This window comes from Drosophila erecta, unplaced genomic scaffold (genome assembly GCF_003286155.1).
Source record: "Drosophila erecta strain 14021-0224.00,06,07 unplaced genomic scaffold, DereRS2 tig00000126-arrow-pilon, whole genome shotgun sequence".
NCBI lineage: Eukaryota > Metazoa > Arthropoda > Insecta > Diptera > Drosophilidae > Drosophila > Drosophila erecta.
In genome coordinates, this window is record NW_020825209.1 from 7,451,278 (window position 1) to 7,472,391 (window position 21,114).

The following is a 21,114-nucleotide window of genomic DNA, read 5'->3' on the forward strand; positions in this document are numbered from 1 at the left end:
ATGCGGAATATAAGGTATATATAGTAATATATATTTTCATATCAAATGTGTTTGATTTGTGGAAAAAAGTGGTATCAAATGGCAACATTGTTCACTATATAATAGCCCTGCAAAGAATTTCTGGTTTTTACTTATTAGATTGAATTTTCCTTTGATTTCTTTAGTTAGATGTCGTAGTTTTCCGTTGCTGTATTTGTAAATTTGTAGTTAATGCATATGAATGATGTCTGAATGTGTCGGCGATATAGTAATAAACATACTTATTCTGGCCACCTCCAGTGAGTGAGTAAGTAGTCTTTTCATTTAGTTTTAGTTTGGGCTGCAATATGAGTTTCCTGTTTTCCTTATTTAGCATAATTAGGATTCTGTTCTGCGTTTGATTTTTGTTCTTTTAGTTGAACCTTGATTTATTTCACTTCATTACTTAATTGTTTATACATTGAGTTCGAAATGTGTAAGCAAATAAACGGAAAGAAAAGAATACAAATGATATGTTAAATGGCAAACAAAAATGGTTTAAAATGCTTTCTGTAGCTAAAGCATCGAGTAAGTTTCTAGATTTAACCTTCTTCTGTATATGCGTGTCATTTTATATAAATTTATTTAGCGTTTAATGTACTTTCTGTTATAGTGGACTTAATGACTAGGTTCTGTTAGATTTCAATACATTCCTTAGCAAAAAAACGTTGCAGGTTTTCCATTCCCTTTTTTGTTTCGACACGACGACGGCGCCTATGGCACATCCTTGTGTTCCTATCATATATATATGTATATATATATATATATATATATGTATATGTATGTCTATATACATATATTTATATATATAGATATACATACAGCGTATAGTTTCTAAAAAATATGTTCATATAAATTCAAGCTTTAAAAAATTGGCATTTCCTTTATTTAAGTATGTTTATATCTAGATCTATATGCATAATACCCTTTAGTGTTGTATACGTAGGAAAGTAAAATGCAATTTCACCATAATAAACCCAAGTAAGATTCTTGTATTCAAATACGAACGTTTCATATATTCATGTAGGGATGGTGACACAGGATGGGCAACAAAAGCAGGCTTATCTAGCTGATGCAGGGTATCTGGGGACTGGAGTCCGAACACTTTTAGGATGGCTGGATAGAGAAGGCGAAGTTGAAGTTTAGTCAATGGATTCGATCACTAATTGATCGCAGCACACAAGCCGGTATAAACGTAACAAAACTTCATATAGAATCATACAGACTTGCCTACATGCTGCAATAAATGCAGCAACGACACTTAAGCTGATATTCTTGGCGTACCAGACACAAATGCGTACATGCACGTACATATATGGGCCTATATTTTTATGAATATATATGGCTGTTTCTGGCTGTACACAAACATACACACAAAACAAATGGCAAACGAGTTACTACACAAAAACAATTACAAATTACAATCAATACAGAATCGCTAAACAAACTTGTTCGACCATTGCATCGATTATATAGAATCAAAAGCCATTAAGCTTCGGCGAACGTTGTTAATATTTTCATATAAAAATTGAACCTATAGGAACGCTTCAAAAATTATATGTTGAGAAACAAGATTCGCAAACGAAATGTAGCCAAATATTAATTTATATATATTATTACAATTACAATTACTATATGAATACATATTTGATTTGTGTACAGAAATAGTTCCATTTTCTCTTATTGCCTTCAATATAAATAGTTTGATTTGCACATATAAATTGTATTTTATGGCTGATCTGTCTGCTTTATCCTTTATCTGCGTTGTTTTCTAAGCACAAAGAGAAATACAACATTAACACTATTGAGGAACTTGACAAATCTTTTTGAAACTAAGCATTTGGTTTCTTAAATTGAACAATCAAAGTGGTATTACAAATTTCGAAAAGGAGAATAGTATCGCTTTAAACAGCAAATCATTTGGATAGATCAACACATATACATATGTGTGTATTTATGTATATTAGGTGTTTATGCAGGGCTTCCCCTTTTTAGGTTTATATGCTTTATAAGGCATTTCCTTTTGCTAGCGCAGCGCATTTCATGCGCTTACAAAACGTTCACTCTACCGTTACAAAGATTATCGCAAAAAAAATATATAAAATCAATACTACGAGCAACTAAACAATTAAAAGAGTGCATGTATATATAAAAATATTGTACACTTATCTAGCGCTAATTTAGTGTTGCTTAAATAATGCACTATCGTTTCTAAAATGCATTTCTTCTTTTTACAAACTAAAATGTATTTTAAATATTTTTGCTAATGCCAGAATTCCTTTTTTGCATTTTGCATTTAATTTTGCTGGTGAGTACCGCAGATTTTTTTTTCGATTTTCAAAATGAAAATATATAAGTATGTATAATGAATCAAACCAAGTCAACAGCGCTAACAAAAAAAATATGTAATGGAGATACTTGAAACTTTTGATAAAATATTCCTTAGACTAATTTTAAAAAAGATAAAAGACACATCTTGAATTTAAATATGCGATTAACAGCAAGAAGGTCCTTTTTGGACGTTTTTGGCTTCTAGCAGAAATTTTAAAATCTTTCCTGTTGACACTTTTGACGTGATTTGACTCCGAACTGCGAAGAAGTTCAACAGTTTGATTCTCTATTATGTGTAATACTTTTGTAAGAGAAAAGGGCGTGGCCATAGCATATTCTTAGAAAATATATATGTAGGTTTTAATTAGTGGTTTTCCATCTCGCTCTGCTGTCGCCTAGACTTAAATAGGAATTTGTAAGATTCTTTTCTCTGCTTTCTTTTAGAAACTGTGATCATGCACGAAAATCCATCCTTTTTAGAACGAGGATCTCAGTAAGTGAGCGGGTTCACCTGAAAAATAAACAAATGAGTCTTGGTTCGCAAATGTCTTATAGTCAACGTGAATTATCCACCTTGGTGAATGTGGATTCATTACAACGCGTGACTTACTCAGATGCCATTACACCCGATTGGTCAGGTGCGTCTTATCGCTCCGCTTCGGAGGCGGCGGCGGCGGACGTTTTTTAGCTGCCATTGAATTACTAGGTGGAGGTGGGAGTGGAGGCGTGGTGGCTTCTCCACTGGGCACTCCCGCCGCCGCCTGCGCGTGCACGTTCTCGTAGAGTGCGTTGTGGGCATACTCGTAGTGCTTCCTCACCCAGTGGCTCACGTTGGCCGTCTCGCGGTAGTAGTGCGAGGAGTTGGCACCGGAGTTGAGATTGTGGGCGGCCAGAAGGTCCTCGTTGCTAAAGTCCCGGAAGCCCAGGACCTCATGCGGCGTCGTTGCTGGCTCCGCCTTGCACTTTTGCGCCACCTGCCATTTCTTGCGCATCACGCGCTGCAGATCCTTTAGGAAGTCGCGGGGCGGATTCGAGGCCGACTCCTGCAGGCGCTTTGGCGAGGTCACCTCGCTGCTGCTGCCATTGCTCAGGCTAGACAGGCGCGCCACATCCGCACGCGGTGGCAGCATAGGCCCGGGGGCATAGGTCTGGTAGGCCGATCCCGCGCTGGAGCTGGAATGACAGCTGAGCGTGGTGCTGGGCGATCGCTGGGGCAGCACAGGTTCCGGTGAGCACATCTTGCGACGCAACAGCACCGGAGAGTCTGCAAACGAGACCTTTTTCTGGGCGGGAGGCGGCGGCGGCAAAGGCGGTCCGGGCAGCAGGGCGGGACCCACATAATCCGGCGGCGCTTTGTATGGTGGCGCGGCCTTGAGACCGCCCGCCGCCTGCTTCACTGCTGGCTTCATGGGCTTGGCCGGCACTGCCGGGGGCAACGACCCGTTGCTGTTGGGCATTATCATTGGAGTGCTCATTGGTGTGGGAGTAGACGGACTGGAGGGTTCTGCATAGCTCATGGCCAGTACATCCTCGGGCGGAGGCGGTGGTGGCAGTGAGGCCAGCGACAGCTGTGACCCGTACACATCCTGGTCCTCTGACCCATCTAAAGCGGGTGGCGGAGGGGGCGGGGGCAGCGAATCCAAAGACAGCGTAGACGAACACATCAGCGAGGCCGAATCGCCTGGCGGCGGTTTGGCGCATATGCTAGGTGTGGGCGTCGGCGTAGAGTTGCTGCTGGACGAGGTGGACGAGGCACTGCCCATTGGCTCCGTCTGCTTGACGACAGTGGCCACCGGCACGGCAATAGGGCGGCGCTTAAGCGTGCCACTGCCGTTGCTCTCCTGCGATTTGCGACGACTGTGGCGACGCGTTAGAGTACCACTGCGCTCCGGGGAACTGGCATCGCCACCTGCGCTCTCGCATATGGTGATCTCGCCCACCTCTTTCAGCTGGCGTGTCATCGTGGTCAGCGGGAGATTGGGCTTCATCGAGGGCTTGCGCTTAATGGTGCCAGTGGTGAACTCGGAGTCGAAAGCGTTGTTGTCGTCCGAGAGGCAGCCACTGGAGCTGCTGCTGGAGGCACGCGATGTGCGGCCGCTAGTCGAATTGGACATGCTGCTGATGGCCGAGGAAACGCTGCCGCACTGTGACGGAACCGCCGAGGAGATGCTCGAGATGGACTCGCTGCGCATGGATACGGCAAAGCTCGACTGAGAGACGGCATCGTCGCGGCTCAGGCAGAGATCCTCGAGCAGCGATTTGTGACTGTCCCACAGCTGCTTGCCGTACTTGCAGACACGGATGGCCGTCAGCCAGCGGTCCAGCGTCGGTAGGTCCTCGGCGCAGAGCATCTTGAGGGAGCGGCACGACTTGCCCAGCGTTGAGTCCGCCACCGCCTTGAAGCCGAAGGTGTAGTCAGTCGGGGACTTCCACTTCTTGCGCCAGCCCAATCCAGTGTACACGTTGTGGCCGTGAAATAGATTTAGGCATGCCAGGTCGCGCGTGTTCTTGGTCTTCTCCTTGGGGAAGTAATAGAGGCCTGAGGAGCGCAACACGAAGTGATATCGCTTCCAGCCCTTCTTCGGGTCCGCCTTCATGTAAAGCGGTCCGTCCATCTGCAGCTGGTTGTGCGAATCGAAGAACTCGTCCAGCAGCATCTGCCGCGTTTGCTCGTCGTGCTGGCATCCGGGCGCCATTTGGGGTCCGGGTAAGTAGAGCTCCGGCCGCAGGAACAGCGTCACCTTGTCCGGTCGCTGTTGAAAGAGCACTCGATTGCCGGCGTCGGAGTGCCACGTTATCAGGTTGTCCACCAGCAGCTCGTGGTCCTCAAAGAGGCGTTCTGTGGGGAGAGCGATACGTTAGTATTTCATTTTTTTTTTTTATTGAGATCACGGATCAAAGGAAACATTTCATTGGCCACTTACTTAAAGCCAATAAAATGCACTTTGATCCACAGCGCATAGTCAAAAGCACTCACCCATCTGCAGATCGCCCAAATGCTCGACCAACGCCCAGTTGGACTGCATTTGCACGTGGTTTTTATCGGCCAAAAGGCGTGTTACATGGCCGCAGCCCATGCGCTCATCCACCAACAGCGACTTGGATGCACCGTCGGAGGTGAAGGCCTTGACAAACAGACGCCGAATGGGGGCGCTTTCCAGCTTATGCAGTGCCAACTGGATCTTGTCCGCCTTCGTGATGTTGTTAGCGCCACTCTGCTGGCCACCGTGCTGGCCATGAACGCCGTGGAGTAGTTTCTCCGCGCCGGCGAGCTGTTGCTTTTGCTGCTGCTGTTGCTGCTGCTGCTGCAGGGATGTGTTTGAGGAGGCCGACGACTCACTGGACAGCAGCGAAACCGTGTCGCTGAAAGCGGAGTCATTGTCTGGCGACTCAGTGCGCGGTTCCCGGGGTGTGACAACGCCCAGCGTTATTCCCATGGTCATGCCGCCCGGTGGCGGTGGCTGCACCATCATTCCGGCCGACCCAGGCCCGCCAAGTCCTAGTCCGTGTCCATTCTCCGAGATCCCGGACGACGAGCAGCTGCTCACGTCCGCTGAGATTGTGCTGTTGGTGCGTGAGTGGGAGCGCGAGGATGCTGCCGACATGGAGACCATCGACGGAGCACTGCCTGGCAGCTGGGCCACTCCAGGTGGCGGTGCTATCTGTACGCCGGCACTTGGAGCACACATGGCGGGCAGCATTGACGCCTCGGTGTAGCTGATTTGCGCCTCCAGCAGACTCAGCTCGCCCAGGATCTGGTCCAGCTCCGATTCCTGCGAATCCTCCAGGTTAGCCATCGAAATGCGGTATGTGTGGGAGAGCTGCTTGGCCTCCGGCGTAAGGGGACGATCGCTGTGCCTGCGCAGCTTGACGCCAGCGCCAGCACCGGCGCCGATCACAGGGCAATCCCCACCAGCCGCGAAGCCGGCGACGGTCGTCGTCGTCGCACCGCCAGCCGCTGCTGCTGCTACTCCTGCGCCGCTGGCAGCGCCGCCAACCAAGATGCCCCTTAGGTTGATCTGGAAAGGCGGAAAGCGACAAGGCTCGATTAGCATTACGGTATAAGTAAAAGTGTATTCAACATGCTTTTCTTTGCATATAAGTATCTTATTTGCATAAGTATCTATATAAGTTTCTGTAACATGAAATTCCATTTCCAAATCTGAATCGAACTGCCATAAAAACCCTTCCGGTCATTTCAATCAGTTCCGACACAAAAACATTGGCCAAACTAAAGTACAAAACGAAGCAGATATGTAAAACCTGCCTGAACCGATTCTATGCGACGTGGAGTTTCCAGAGCTCAAATTTAAAGTGCGCCAGATGATAATTATACTTGGGGAACGCTGACTTTATAACGAGACCCAGAAATACCCAAGTATTATCAGTAGGGCTCCCCATCTTGTTTGCCATTGTGGCTGCTGGTGAGAAACGTGCCGCATCGGAGCGTCCGCTGCTGAACGACGATTTTCCGATTAGAGATTGGCGATTGTCGGTAGTCAAAAGTCTGAACTCGGTTGCCAATGCAGCTGGCTGGCCCAGCCGTTTCCTCTGTCGCCTTCTGTCGCTTCAAACACGTTACACATTTTACTTTGGACGACAACGACTTCCCGCCGCCAACACCAATCACACCTGGAGAAAAACTGATACTGAACACACATCAGTATTTTGTTTCAGTTTCGAACAGATTCCAGCGAAACGAAATGCTGAAGCATACACGATATTTATATCGCAAAAATATTTATTCATGCAGGCGAAAAAACAAAAATTACTTGACCAACAGTGTGATTGTAAGAAAATCAAATGAGCGTTATTAAAATATTACAAATTCTGTTACAATGAACCTTCAAAAGGTATGGACTTTCTTTGAGAGTTCCATAACAGTTGTCAATTGTACCTTTGATAACTCAATATCTACAAGCTAATTCAACTCATTTTATATCTAGGTACTATTTTTTTGCTGTGCATTTGGCTAACACTGCTGACGCTCGGCATTGAAAAGCAAAGCCGACTTTCCTCGGTCCTAGTCCAGTACTTTTGGCGTTTCTCCAGCAGCAGTCGTGGCCATTGGCGATATAGTCTAGTATTAGTACTGTTTTTATTGCTTGTTACTGATGTTTCTCATGCCGAATCCGTACTGTCGATATAATGCAGTTGAAGCTGGTCGACGACTGGCGAGTGTTAAGTAATTTACCAGGGCATAAGTCACGTATTAAAGCGGCTCAGAACGGAGGAAGGGGGTCGTTAACAGCTGGGGGCAAAGGCAAAAACAATCACAATGGCTGGCAGTTGGCCAAGAGAAAGGGGAAAGAAAGGGGGAAGAGAAAGACGGAAGAGGTGGAACGACTTGTGGTGATGACGGATTTGAATGGAACCACCAAATATATATACAAAATTGTTAGGTTGCAACTTTTTTCTTAAAAATCTGTTTGATATGTTATTATAATACATAGTATTTACTGACTTAGCCGTTTGTATGTATGATACAAGACCTTAAATAATGATGCCCTATGGGTTGGGTTACACACTCACTTTGGTAAAACACTGTTTTATTACCGTAGAAACTAGTGTTGTGCTTTGTGTTTTATGTTTGTGTAGTGTTTTAATGTTTGATCAAGTCTTTCAAGACTTCCAGGTTCCGACACATCCACTCAATCCCATCGCCTACCATCCGGAGCAACTGGGTATGATATGTGACATCGCTGACAACCGCCGATGTCTTACTGGTCATTTCGGTTACTTTCTGCCGATGGAGTTGCCTCTACTTTATGGCCTTTTCAACGCTCCACTGAATGAGTCATTGCGTGGCTCGAAAAGGTTTTTTGCTTTTGTTTTCGATTTTGGTTTCTGTTGTTGTTTTAGTTTTTATTTTTCTTTTTAGGTAATTGGCACTTTACTCAAGTGAACTCCACCCGGGACTCGTGATGATCCGCCATCAGTGTCAGCTGCTCAACGCACCGAGAAGGGCAGTGGCTGCTGATGATGACATGGAATGGATATGGATATGGATATGGATGTGGATGTGCATGTGGATATGGGGAAGGTTAAAACGAGGTTAGAGAGTTCCAGTTCCAGTTCCATTCAACAATGCACATGTCGCCCCGCTTGGCTAGCGTTGATTTATGGACAGATGTGTACATAAATACATACGGGAAACGGAATGTGGAGTACACAGAGTGAGAGGAGGTGGCTTCTAGTAACCCCCACGGCTGCCCTTTTCCCTCAAAAGCCCGCAATCGGTTGTCCACAAAGTTCAATGACAGTTGCAACAACAGATTCCCTTTGACATGACCGGGGAAGGGGGAAGGGGTCAGAAGTGGAGGCACAGACCGCACACAGAATCCCATTCTACCGGCCATTTGTTGCTGTTAGTTTACGACTTTTGTTTGCATATTTGCATAGGTCGCTTCACCACTGCACTCCCAATTCCCTCTCTATTATACACTGAAAAAAGACACTCGTCCTCGATCTTGGTGGCACTTTTATTAGCTCGAGAGAACGATTTCGCAAGCTTCACATGTTATGGGGCTTATTAATGAACAAGGTCATTTAATAGCCTAGATTTGTTTCATCGGGTTTTATTGCTCTTTATCCAGGGATCAGATCTGGTTTTATACAATTCACGCGAAAACGTCTAGTTCGACTAATGTCTACATAATAGAATCACAACGATAATGTATTCTAGTTCATAATCAATTCATTCTCAACTACTCCATATATACCTTCCATAAACTGCCAAGTCAACTTGATTAGACTCAGATTCTTGATTTATTTTTTTTCGACTTTCTGGTCACAAGAATTAATTATTATTTAACTATTTTTCTGAGCACTGTCTTCTATTTGCTGGACCATCAGTTTACGCAGACAAGTGTCAACAATCCAAGCCCAAATAGAAAAGAAGAAGGCGACAACATGTTGGTTGTGAATTCAGCTTTACTAAATGAAAGTTCCTCGCCTATTTCAGCTCTTTCTGATATAGCATTACTAATAAACTTGGTGTTTTGCAATTTCCTGTTGCACCCAAACACTTAATTATACATTTCTGCTACTGGCCATAAGTTATTCACGTAAGTTTGCTTTCAATTCGTAACATAAGTTGTTGCGGCATTTTGGCGCAAATACGTGCATTAATCTAAAATACCATATAATTTTTAAGTCAGCAAAATGTTGTAATTACCTCTAGCACCGAATACTTCATTGTTTCTGCTCCTGACTTTGAAATGGAACTTGTCCCACATAAACACTTTTTCCTATTAACAAATTTGACACGTGATAAAGTTGAATGTTTTGCTGACTTTTGCTGATGAAAACCTCTTCCCCGTTTTTGTTTTCCTTGTTATTGCTGGCAATAAAATCGCCGCGTTATTGAAACGTCTGTGTTTAAAGGTGTTTTAAATTACAATCGTCGGAGTGTCTGAAAGTCTGAAATGGGATAAACCACTCGACTGCTGTTTTTCAGCTGAAACGCTGCGTTTCAGTCGCAGTCGATCTGTAAATAAGTAAATAAGATTTTCAGCTGCAGTTCAATGTTCTTGGCGGATCAGTTTTCTGTTGTTCACCTTGGGCACACGGGCCTAGATCAATGCCGGGCCAACAAGGCGGCCCGCCCGACATCCATGATAAACCAATTATAACCCAGCGGATCCGATAATTGTATGAGCAGACAGACTGAAGTGCTGGGCCAGCTGGTTTTAAGTCCGATTCGAGGCTGGGTCTTAAGCCTGCTCTGATGTTGGGCCTGGTGTTTTATGGTTTTATGGACCTACCTCACCCAAAGTGCCACATCTAACTCCATCTAACAAGTGGTTACCACTCACCACGCATGACCTACTCAACCAAAGTCGCATGCTCGGGGCTCATTCCACTCCCACGGGAGCCACCAGCAAAGTAATTACTTCTACACTACAATAATATCTCCAGTAATTAACTAAAAGCGAGAGTCCCGTGGCTCCCTCATCCTCCCCACTGACGTCACTGGAGGTGCCCCAAAATGGCACAGGAGGGGGAGGGGGAGGGGCTCTTTGTTCAAGGCCCGGCCAAACGCATTATGAATATTCTCATGTTTGTGGACATTTACAGCAACTTCCGCAGTCGATTAATAAAAACAACAAACAGCGTTGCCAAAAAAAAAAAGCACAAACAACACACAGCACACACAAGAGTGGACAAAAAGCAACACTGGCGGGCAAACAGAAAATAAATTAATACATTAAATTTAACTTTTAATGGGCCCCATTCACACACAGTCAAAAGCCGGCGAGTCATGGAGCCACGGCCTTATAGAGCAGTTTCGCTCCTTTGGCGAAATTGTCGCTCGTAAAACGCAGAGACCGCGTACAATATATAATATATATATGGCATACAGAATTTATAATGTCACAGCTCGAATTTACGCCACCATTTCGGCCATCACCATCATCTCCATAACCATCGTCACCAAGCAAGAAGCAACAGAGTTGTGTTTAAGCTCGGTTTGAGTTGAGTTGAGTTCAGTTGACTTCACTACACTTTGCTTAACTTTGCGCCGTTTCGTTTCGATTCGTTTCGGTTTGACTTTGGGTTTGGTTCGTTAAGCAGCCTAATTGGAGGTCCCCCCAGTTGCACACGGAGAGAAAAGAACATGGAAATGATAAAATTGGTGATAGAGTAATCTGTGGTACCGCAAGAAGCCAAATTATATGAAGTTGATATGGTTAAGCAGCTTGTACAGTTTGATATTGTTAAAATATCATTACTAATTGCCTTTGCAAACGATGACATTGCGAATTGATGTCGAATTTCTGTCTCTGTACGCTGAAGTTCAAGGCAACACGATGCAACGGAGTAAACCAAAGACAAAGTGAACATGAAGGACAACCCAAATTGCCGCGAAACGGAAATGCTGCCCAGGGGTGCCCAAAACAAATTTTTGTCATATTGCTTATTGCTATCCCCACAATCTGACACAATTACCAAGCAAATACATTATTATTCGCCATTTTCTAGACATTTTGAGGCATTTGACAGGCAGCTGAACAATTAAGGAGTCGCTCCATCAATAATCATATTTATCCTCTTAACAACTTCCCCCGATTTCAGTCCCTCTTCAGGAAAAAAGCCCTTTGCAACTCATCAGGAAGCGGAAGGAGAACGAAAACTCGCTAAACCAGCGCACGCGATCCTTAGGAAACATTGGATGCCACTTGAGAAGCGCTTCGAAACTCCTGGCTGGGAATCGAGACCATGGGCAAGTCGAAGAAATCTGCGTTGTTGACCGAAGAACGAAGACCGTTCTCCGCTTCCTTTTCTTATTCTTATTATTTTGTTGTTGTGTGGCGCGTGCAAAAGGAGCGGCAAGTGACGCGTGTCCTTAAATGCAGCTGCCGCCTGTACAATAATCAACAATAAATCGGATCCGAGGTTTCGCCCCTTTTTTTTCGGGGCAACTGCTGCTACGCATTCATACCCATACCCATACCCATACCCATCGCGATGCCCATATCGCTGAGGAACCTCTACAACAATGGCAACAAACAGAGGTTGCACCTGCCACCGAGTTTTGAACACAATGCAAAGTGGCAAACGGAGAGCGAGCAGGCCCAAAAAAATGCTGATGACGTTCGTCCGTTTATTCAAGCATATTTTTTTTCCATCTTGCCTGTTTCTTCAACCCCTGACTCAACTGAGCCACACACACCACACTCCGCACTCCGTTGATTATGAGATCAAGATAGTCTCCGTCTCAGACGACGCAGCCCCATGGAACAGATGCGTTTTCGAGTACATCCTCTAGCGGTGGTTGGTTATCCCATTTGCGCATATTCAAGGCGTGTCGCAAAGTACACTTGAGAAAAAGTGTGTTCTCCATTCGAGAACTACATAGTTTGTAAACGTATTCGAATAGATATTTCAATGGCCTGTCGGTTTTCTTCAGAGCTAGCCGCAAGTTCACTACGCGAATTCTTCATGAAAACATTTTTTTACCAATTTCATCCTATTTCTAGGTCGACCGGTTCTTACCGGCTCTTCTTGATAAGATATTTTTGTAGTAATTGATTTTATTGGATATACATTCCAAGAGGAACCCTTTTTTTCGAGTGCGCCGTTAACAATGCTTGAAACTTGATATGGTCCCATCTCCTTTTCCTGCCACTCCGGGTGCGATCGAATCGGTTTCCCTTGGTCCAGGGGCCAGCACTCAGTACCCTTGCCCTCCAATGCTTCCTCAACCAGCTACCATATGCACATCAACATCAATCACTTGTTGATACTGCAAAGTGCAGTGTAGTAGAGCGTGGAATAGGGCTCGTAGGTCTCCCATTTATTACTATTTTCTTCATTGGGCTGAATTGTAAATCATCAAAATGTGTGATTACAAGCTTTATGGTCGATTTACCCACCCTTTCTTAATTCGGACAAATTTTTTATTGCAGCCCAATCAATTCAGAGGGGATTGGGGGAGGCTGCTGTCGCCCTGGGGAATGAATAAGGGGAATATAGCCGGTGATAAGCGCAGAACTTTCAATAAATCATTGGCCCAATTCCAAGCCCAAAACGCCATACAATTTCAATTCCGATCAATGTGCATTATAATATCATAGAAACTAATTCGACAAATTGGAAGCTAAATGCAAAGCCCACGCAGAACTTTTTCGTTTCTTTAAACAGAATCAATTAGGAACGGAATGCGGAATTCAAAATGTGCTAAAGACCATCTATAAATTATACAGTCCATCTAGTCTATATCTAGATCTTGCATATGTAAACACAACGAACATGTGTGTATATGAGAAATGTCTGAGTGTGTGAGTCCGCTTTAAATTGCTGAAATGTTTATTGCGGACTTTAGACGAAGTCAATTAGCGAAAACATTGAGCCTGGGAATGGGAATTGGAATAGGAATATAAATGGGAATGGAAATGGATACGGGAATGGGAATGGGAGTCGCATTTGAATTGGGAGCAAGCCAACTGATTTACAGTGTGACCGAAGGCCCATTTGACGCAGAGTTCAGTGTGCTAAATAATCCCATCCCATGCATGCAACTGCACTCGTGTGTCTCTTGCTCTTTCCCTCCACGCCTGTGTGGCGAAATACAATCTATTAGCCAAATTGGCTCACTGCACGCCCACTTGGTGGCGCACAGAGACCCGCATCCGATCCCGAACCGATCCCATTCCCGCAGCAGTCGCCTCCTGATCGAAAGCGATCTGCTCCGACGACGTCAACCAAATCCGAATCCGAATCCGAATCCAAATCGGAATCCAACTGCGAGTACGAATCCGCATTGAAAGACGACGAACGCCAGCTCGTGTTTAAATATAATTTACAAACTGTAACAGCCGCCCACTGCAGATGCCGGAAGATGAGTGGGGAATAAAGAAAGGCATGGGGGCCAAAACCAAAACCACAACTAAAAATACGATATACGAGAAAATGTCCGCTTATTTTGAAATGAAGACGAGACCCATCGACCCCGAGACCCAACAGCAGCATCTCCAGAAGCAAGAGGGGAGAAAATCAATAGATGAGGGAAAACGAGAAGGGAAACTCTCTAATTGGGCATATGCAGTAGATAATACTGTTTGATTAACAAAAACAAAAAAAAAGCACTGTGCTACAAAAAAACTAATGTTATGTACATGTTATATGCACATACATGTTTGAAATTGCACTTTCGGATTCCTTGAAGCCCATAACCAAAAATAAGATAGTGTTCAGAAGTCAGCATAATGGCTATTCAATTCAGGTATTAAATAAATCATTATTGCTCAATAAACGAGTGTAATGTTGCACTGACTAACCTTGACCCAGAACTTTATATTAGGACATTAACTATGGTTTGTCCCTTAAAACAAAGAACAACTGTTTTCCGAATCGTAACTTCCATACAATTCATTTTCTAACTGATAGCATACTAGATTAAAAGCTAAATTGGACGGAATGCATTGCTAGAAGCAGTGGCAGTGAGCACTATCAAAACCCAAAAGAATTATCGGACTGGCCACCCATGACCGAGTGCCTCAAGGTGCCGCAAGATTGCGAAATGCAGACGGTCAGAATACATTCAATATGTGGGTGAAGGAAAAGAACCACCAAATGGCACCAAATAGTAAGAGGGCAGAAACATAAATTTACAAATTCACGATTTCGCAATGAGCATGGCGACAAAAAAAGGCGCAGTCTTTAATTACATTGACTAGAACTTCCGCAAGATAATTGGTTTTGGAAATAGCATGACTGTTAATCTGTTTAAAATATTTTGAGTGTAAATATTCGTTATTGCTTCTACATATACTTCATTTTAATATTTTCTTTTAAAATACCCAATCGCCCACAAGTAACACCTTCTTTCATTCAATTTAATGCGTGGACTGCCATTTTCGACTGCCATACTTCACTAAACGATGGTTTCCATCATGGTAAATGCTTTCAGGGAAAACGCTGGCGAGTGTTTGCGTGCGCGGTACATTATTTTCCCCCATTTTTGGTTCCTAAACGGAAACAAGCGATAATAAAATTTTTACAACAACAAATGAACAGCGTCGCAGTTGCCGCATAAAAATTCAGACGATGTCGCACCCGGCAACGCATGTACGTAAAAGCAAAAGCAACAGCAGAAATAGAAAAGCAGAAGCAAAACGCAAGAAGCGAAGCACCAGCACAAGCAAAGCAAATCAGAGGCAGCAGGGCGTGTTACAAGGGAATCGTAAAATCAGAGCACCCAAAATATGCTGCCAAAGTGTCGTATCAGCAAACATGAGGTGATCACAAGCTTTATGGTACTTTCTTATAACGAGGCTGTCTAATGCGTACATATTACCTTTACATTCGCAAATCTTCTTTGAAAATTTTCCAGTTCGGGTAGCAAATATGCAAACAACAAAAAAACAATATATAGGAATATAGAAAAAGAAATGAAATGATATGATTTACTTACTACAAATTCATTCTTTTTAATAATTGTCCACAAAATTATGTTTTAATACATTTCTCTCTTCTTTTCTAGAAACAGAAAAAGCACAAGAAATCCAAGCATTTTTCAATATCTCGCACCAAAGCCATTTAAAAATTTTAAATATTTTGGTAGATGAAAAATCCCATTTCACGGCTGCGATTGCGTTGTTCATGGATTTACGAAACAAACATGTGTGAGTGGGTGGCTGGGGGGCCGAACAAAAGACCAGAACCATCAAATAGGGCCAATGCAATCGCAACAGAATCGCCTCAGTACATTTCAATTGCGCATCACTCGCTCAAGTGGACTATTACCAAAGTAAGCATTGCAACGCAGTACGTTTTTAGAAATCAATCAGGTCAAGATTTCTTCTACTTCGAACCCTCTTGAAATTAAGATTGTAATTGTTGTAATCTGACTACCATGTAGCTGATTAACTCATATTTCTCTAGCAGTTATGGTTCCGTAGATCCTACAGTCAAGATATTATATGCTGATACTTTATAAACTCTTTAAGGTACATGTTTCCCTCTTAGGGGTATGAGAATGCCCAACACCCCCAACTCCATACAGCGATAAATAAAAGAGACCCAAGTCAATATATGTCTGTATGTATGTACATACATGTGTAATTAATGGGCCTGCTATGATCGGAAAACTGGTCCAGTGTCTTTTTCTTGCTTGGAATCTATAAAATCAATCACAGAATTTCCACGAATTGCCTCGTGAGTCACTCTTTTCCAAATGCAGCTCTCTTTTTGGTTCCATTCTCCCGACAAATCGGCGAGAGATCTGCAATTACAATCTGTGTTGTGTGCGTGCGTGCCAGTGGCGTATGCAGAAAATCGTAGGGGGGTTCTGTTTCACTCTTTACATTGTTTGCTTCCCATTTGCATTTTAATGAAAAGTTTTATTGCATACTAGACTTCTAATAGCCAAAAGTTAAGTGCTTTGGGGCTCCCTTTGCGTAAGCCACTGTTTTCCGCGTGTGATGGTGTAAAAGGGGTAATGGGGTAAACGGGGTAACAGCGGTAAATGCGTGAGTGTGTGTAATGTAATTAAAAAGAGTTGAGCAAATATTTGACGAACGTGCAGAGGCAATTCGGCGAACGAGCAGGAAGGAGTCGGCGAGAATAGAGACTGGCCAAGGAGTCGACAATGCGGGTGACTCTCTACGGGGTGGCGATGGCGGGGGAGGATGCGAAAGGGGAGGGAGTGGAATGACGCACATATGACTGAGCCAAAAACCGGCGAAAATTACAAGGGAGAGCAGTGGTGACCAGGGTTGCCACCCACGCTTGCGTTGCAAGTTCATTTTTAGGGGGCGCAACAAATGGAAAGCCACAGTAAACAATGGCAAGGTATACCCTGCTCTATACAAAATGGTGGAATTCCAACCCATATCAGTTTAGTTTAAAGGTGGGATTTGATGACTTCCTCAAATCATTGCATTTTCTAACTGGAAAATTTGTTTGTGTAACACTTATTTACAAGTATCCGTCAAGTGCGGCTGCAAATATTTGACAAAAATTGTGAACTACATTTCTTGCTAATATTTGATTTTCTACTTGCATCCAACACACTTTACTGTACTAACAGTGTTAATCTGCACATACAGTGGTGCTTTTCAAAGAGATATGCACTTGTGCCACCGTGAAATGAGGTTATCGGTAGTTGGAAAATGATAAAATATACTGATTCTAATGTCAATCGTTCTGGCTTTGCTCAAAGTCGTGGGATTATTTTTCTTTGCACCCTATCCCCCTTCCCGACCAATCACTTTCACCCTTCTGGCAATTAATAAAGGGCACTTTTAATTATTGCTTTATTTACCCCGCGCAATGGTGCTTCCTCTTCCTGCGATGTTTGTGTATGTAAAAGCGGCAATCAAAACACAATGGACCAGGCACTTTAAAGGAACTTAATAAGCGCAGCGCACAAGAGAAAAAAGTGAAAAAACAAAAGAAGGCGACGTATTTGGACCGAAACGTAACGCAAAGTCAAAAAAATAAAAATAAAATTGAATAATTGTGCACTTCGAATTCCGCGCGCGCTCTTTTACTTCCAATCACTCTCGCACTCGCATCCGCCGTTGATGTTCGTGTTCGTTTTCTGTTCGCCTTTCCAGCCTTCCCGTTCGTGCCATGCAGTTCCGTTACGTTCGCCTCGTGTCGTGTCGCGTCGCTCCGCTCTGCGATGTCACGTCTCCTGCGCGCGTCGGTCGAAACCCAAATGGCGCACTCGGCGACCGACGAGCGCCGAAACCGACAAGCTGAGAAACTACAAGCGCAGCAACTCGAACTCAAACACAACAGGCGCGAGCGAGAGAGCCGACGGCGCTGCCAACCGGACTGCAGATGCAGGCAAGTTGGCAGTACTGGACGTCGGATGCAAACGCGTACACGGTTAGAAATCGGGGATTGCAACGGTACTAGTGCTTCTCGCACTGCATGCTATTACAAATAATTTGTAAGACACATAATTGACCTAATTAATTCCTAAAATATATCAAAACCGAATATCTGGCCTGTATATGAAGCTTTCTTTTGTGACATACCCAGAAACCCTATGATAGATATTTTTGAAATACTTCGAATTTATTACTAAAGAAATGCAAAATTATTTAAACAAAAGGATTTACATGCTTATTAGATTGTTACTAATCGACTGAATTAAATTCAAGGTAATTTTTATCCCAAATCATTTCACTTTTGTACATATGTATGCATATTAGGTTCGGCTAACGTAAACCACAAGAAATTGAAATGCACTGAAAATAGTTTTCAACTATTATTAAAACGTTGTCCTATGAGTTTTGTATCCAACAAGCGCGTTTGAAACAATGCAAACTGTTCACTCAACCACACGCATACCTCTTATGCTGATGTGTAATATTATATTTGTTTTGGGAAATGAAAACTGTGCGTGTTGGCCAAGCAGAAATGGATGGGCAAACGCAGTTTTCAGAATTTGCTGACCTTTGGACGCAATTAGGCAAATTTGACACGCACCGGGAGGACGACAATTCCCGTGTCCTCGTCCTTGAGCTGCACGCAGTCACGTCGTGGCATCCTGACAATTCACTCTGAAATATACATAGATACCGAATGTGTGTGTGCAGTGTACAAAACACTGTTTGACAACAAACAGGGCTTGCACTCAAAGCATGGGACTGGAACTGATTATAAAGAAGATATAGAGAATATAAACCGAGGACCATCGATAACTATTATTTCAAACAAATGGACTCTAAAGGGATTCCAATTGTTAAACCATTTTTATTTATTATTTTTTTACTTTTGTTAATAGTAACCATTTTGAAGGTTTATGTTCCTTGTACCAAATTTATCTATGTAATACGCCTAAACTAAAAACATATATGTATATTGATACAATGCCAAGCGATATATGCATGCTCACATATTGTTTAAATATAGTTCACTTATAAACAAGATGTTGTTATTAGGTCTGATTATTATCTCGCCCAAATGGAGCTATTGGTTAAGCTGTTTGTTACCATCCTGATCCAGAAACTAATCGACCTTCTTTGTTGGGGTTGTGCCACAAACTGCTGGGGAGCGAAGTGGCAAAGGGGGCGGGGCGACGACCGCTGTTGCGGCAAAAACAAAGGGGCAGCAACAACTTCGCGGTTGTTGTTGCTGCATGGTATCGCACATCGTCTTTCGTCGGCAATCGGGTTTTCCTCCGCCGCCCGCGCATAAACAAATCGAGAACCTCAGAGGCGAACAACGAAAAACAGAACCACAGCGATCGGGAACTCTTTTAGCGTTTATGCACGGTGAAAGTAATGGGGCAAGAACGGAGAAAGAGGCGCAAGAGAGAGCGAAAAAGTTAGTACACCAATTAATGGGTCGGCATTCTGTTGGACTTGAAAGCGTTAAGCATTTGTTGTTGTTCTTGTTGTGCTTTTTGCCCCAGCAGATGGTCCAAAGATTAATCACTCCGCTCTCTGCCTTGCTTTTTTTTTTAATAATTCTCCATTCGAATGGCAGAAATGGAAAATTCGGAATTTCGTATTTCATCAAACTAAAGAAAATTATATCTTTGACACTAGTTGGGCAGTCACAACTTCGGATGGCCGAATACTAAAGTCTATTGATCTCTTCACACTGCATCACTATGTTATTTTCATAGCCAAGGAGTAAAATATGTTGAATACACTCGAAAAAATAGAGAAGATAGTTGATTTGGCTGCATAACAGCTTACAGTTACTAACCACAAGTGTCTTAAATAAGTCTAGTTTAAAGTTTTTGAATAGCATCTGAAGCAGCTATACTTTAAGAGTACACTTTAATTTCTTCCTGTGTACTCTGCCCTACGACTTCTATTTTTTGTGTGGGAGCGAATTATGAAGTACAGAGGAAATAGCTGAGCAACACAGACACACACATTTGGAGAAACTTGGGAGATACTTACATTTGTTATTGTTGCTGCTTCCTCGAGGTTGTGCTGTTGTTGCCGCTGCTGCTGGTGTTGTTGCTGTTGTTGTAGCTGTTGCTGGAGTAAATGCAGTTGTTGCTGTTGTAGTTGTTGTTGCTGATGTGTCGCAATACCACCACAATCCATAGTAAATACGGGTGCGAGGGGGCGGGGGTGAGTGTGTGTGGGAGTGGGAGTCGTCAATTGGGAGCGCACTCTCTCTCTCTCTTTAAATCTCGCTCTCTATTTCTGCTCCTTCGCCTTTGTGGCGCTCTGCTCTCCCTTTCCGAGTTGCGATCGCTTACTGCAGCGGAATGAAAAGCGAAACAGACATAATTGAAGAAATGCGATAGCGATCCGACTTGAATTTCAACGATTCGCCGCAAGGGAGCGCAGTTAACCGCTATTTCAGTCGCTGTTTATGCCTCGTTCCTTTTTTATATTTTCAGCTAACTCTGCAGTTCGCCTTTGTCCATTATTTCGATGGAAAAACCACTTCCTTGCTCTCTCGCTCTGGCTCCCTTGCTCTTTTATACCGCTCTCTCTCGCTCGCCAGGCGTTGCGTGGGCGAACGTAGGGGAGAGAGCAAACGAAACGAAGAGAGAGACGAACGCAGTTTGGAGTTTTATGCACTGGAGTTGTAAATATGTGTGTGTGTTCCTGTGTGACTGCTACCCCCACACACTTGCACTGCCTCTTTCCCTCTCTTTCGCTCTCGCACACCCAGTACCAAGTACTCCGAACTCCAACTCCAGTTACAAATTCAATTCCAATTCGAATGATTCCCAATCAAATTTGAATTTGCCTTCCAATTGCAGTTGCTTTCGTGTCCTTTGTGAAATAAGAAACCTCTTGCTTATTTATTGCAGCCGCACGGCGTCGATTGCATTTGCATTTGCATTTCCACTTCTACCTCCACTTCCACATCCACTTGCATTGATAGCCAGAACCAGCATCCCACTATGGTGCAGTTCAGCCTGCCCGCGGCCATCGGTGATTCACACACAATTCAAACTGGGCACTTGGGCAGTGCATTCGCTTGCGACACAGAGTGGCGGAGAACAGAAAAAAAAATTCGAATCGGAACAAAACAAACGGATGTTACTATCGGGTAACTACGAAAAGTCCGTGCGTAGATTTTCACGAAAACGCCCCGCCCGCGCCGCACTGAAGTTGTGTGTTAGTGGTGCGACAACGCACCGATGCAGCGACTCGATTCAGTTCGATAATTATCGATTTTCCGATTCCGATATTCTGCGCGAATCAACCGTTTAGCGAGCACACCAACCAACTTAGCGAGCACACCAACCAACTTAGCGAGTACACCCACCAATGCGTTAGCTCGTTAGCCAGGGCTGGCAGCGAAGTAGAGCGAAATACTGAACGG

At 43.8% G+C, this 21,114-nt stretch overlaps 1 protein-coding gene across 1 annotated transcript; it reads right to left on the reverse strand.

Moving 5' to 3' along the window:
* Positions 1-817: 817 nt before the first annotated feature.
* LOC6550457 (abnormal cell migration protein 10) lies at positions 818-19,751 on the reverse strand. Its single transcript, XM_026981599.1, has 4 exons — positions 19,725-19,751; positions 5,327-6,368; positions 2,960-5,188; positions 818-2,860 (listed from the first exon to the last, which is right to left on the reverse strand). Exons 2-3 carry the CDS (start codon positions 6,144-6,146, stop codon positions 2,970-2,972), a joined length of 3,039 nt encoding a protein of 1,012 aa, XP_026837400.1. The 5' UTR covers positions 6,147-6,368; positions 19,725-19,751; the 3' UTR covers positions 818-2,860; positions 2,960-2,969.
* Between the last annotated feature and the right edge of the window lie 1,363 nt (positions 19,752-21,114).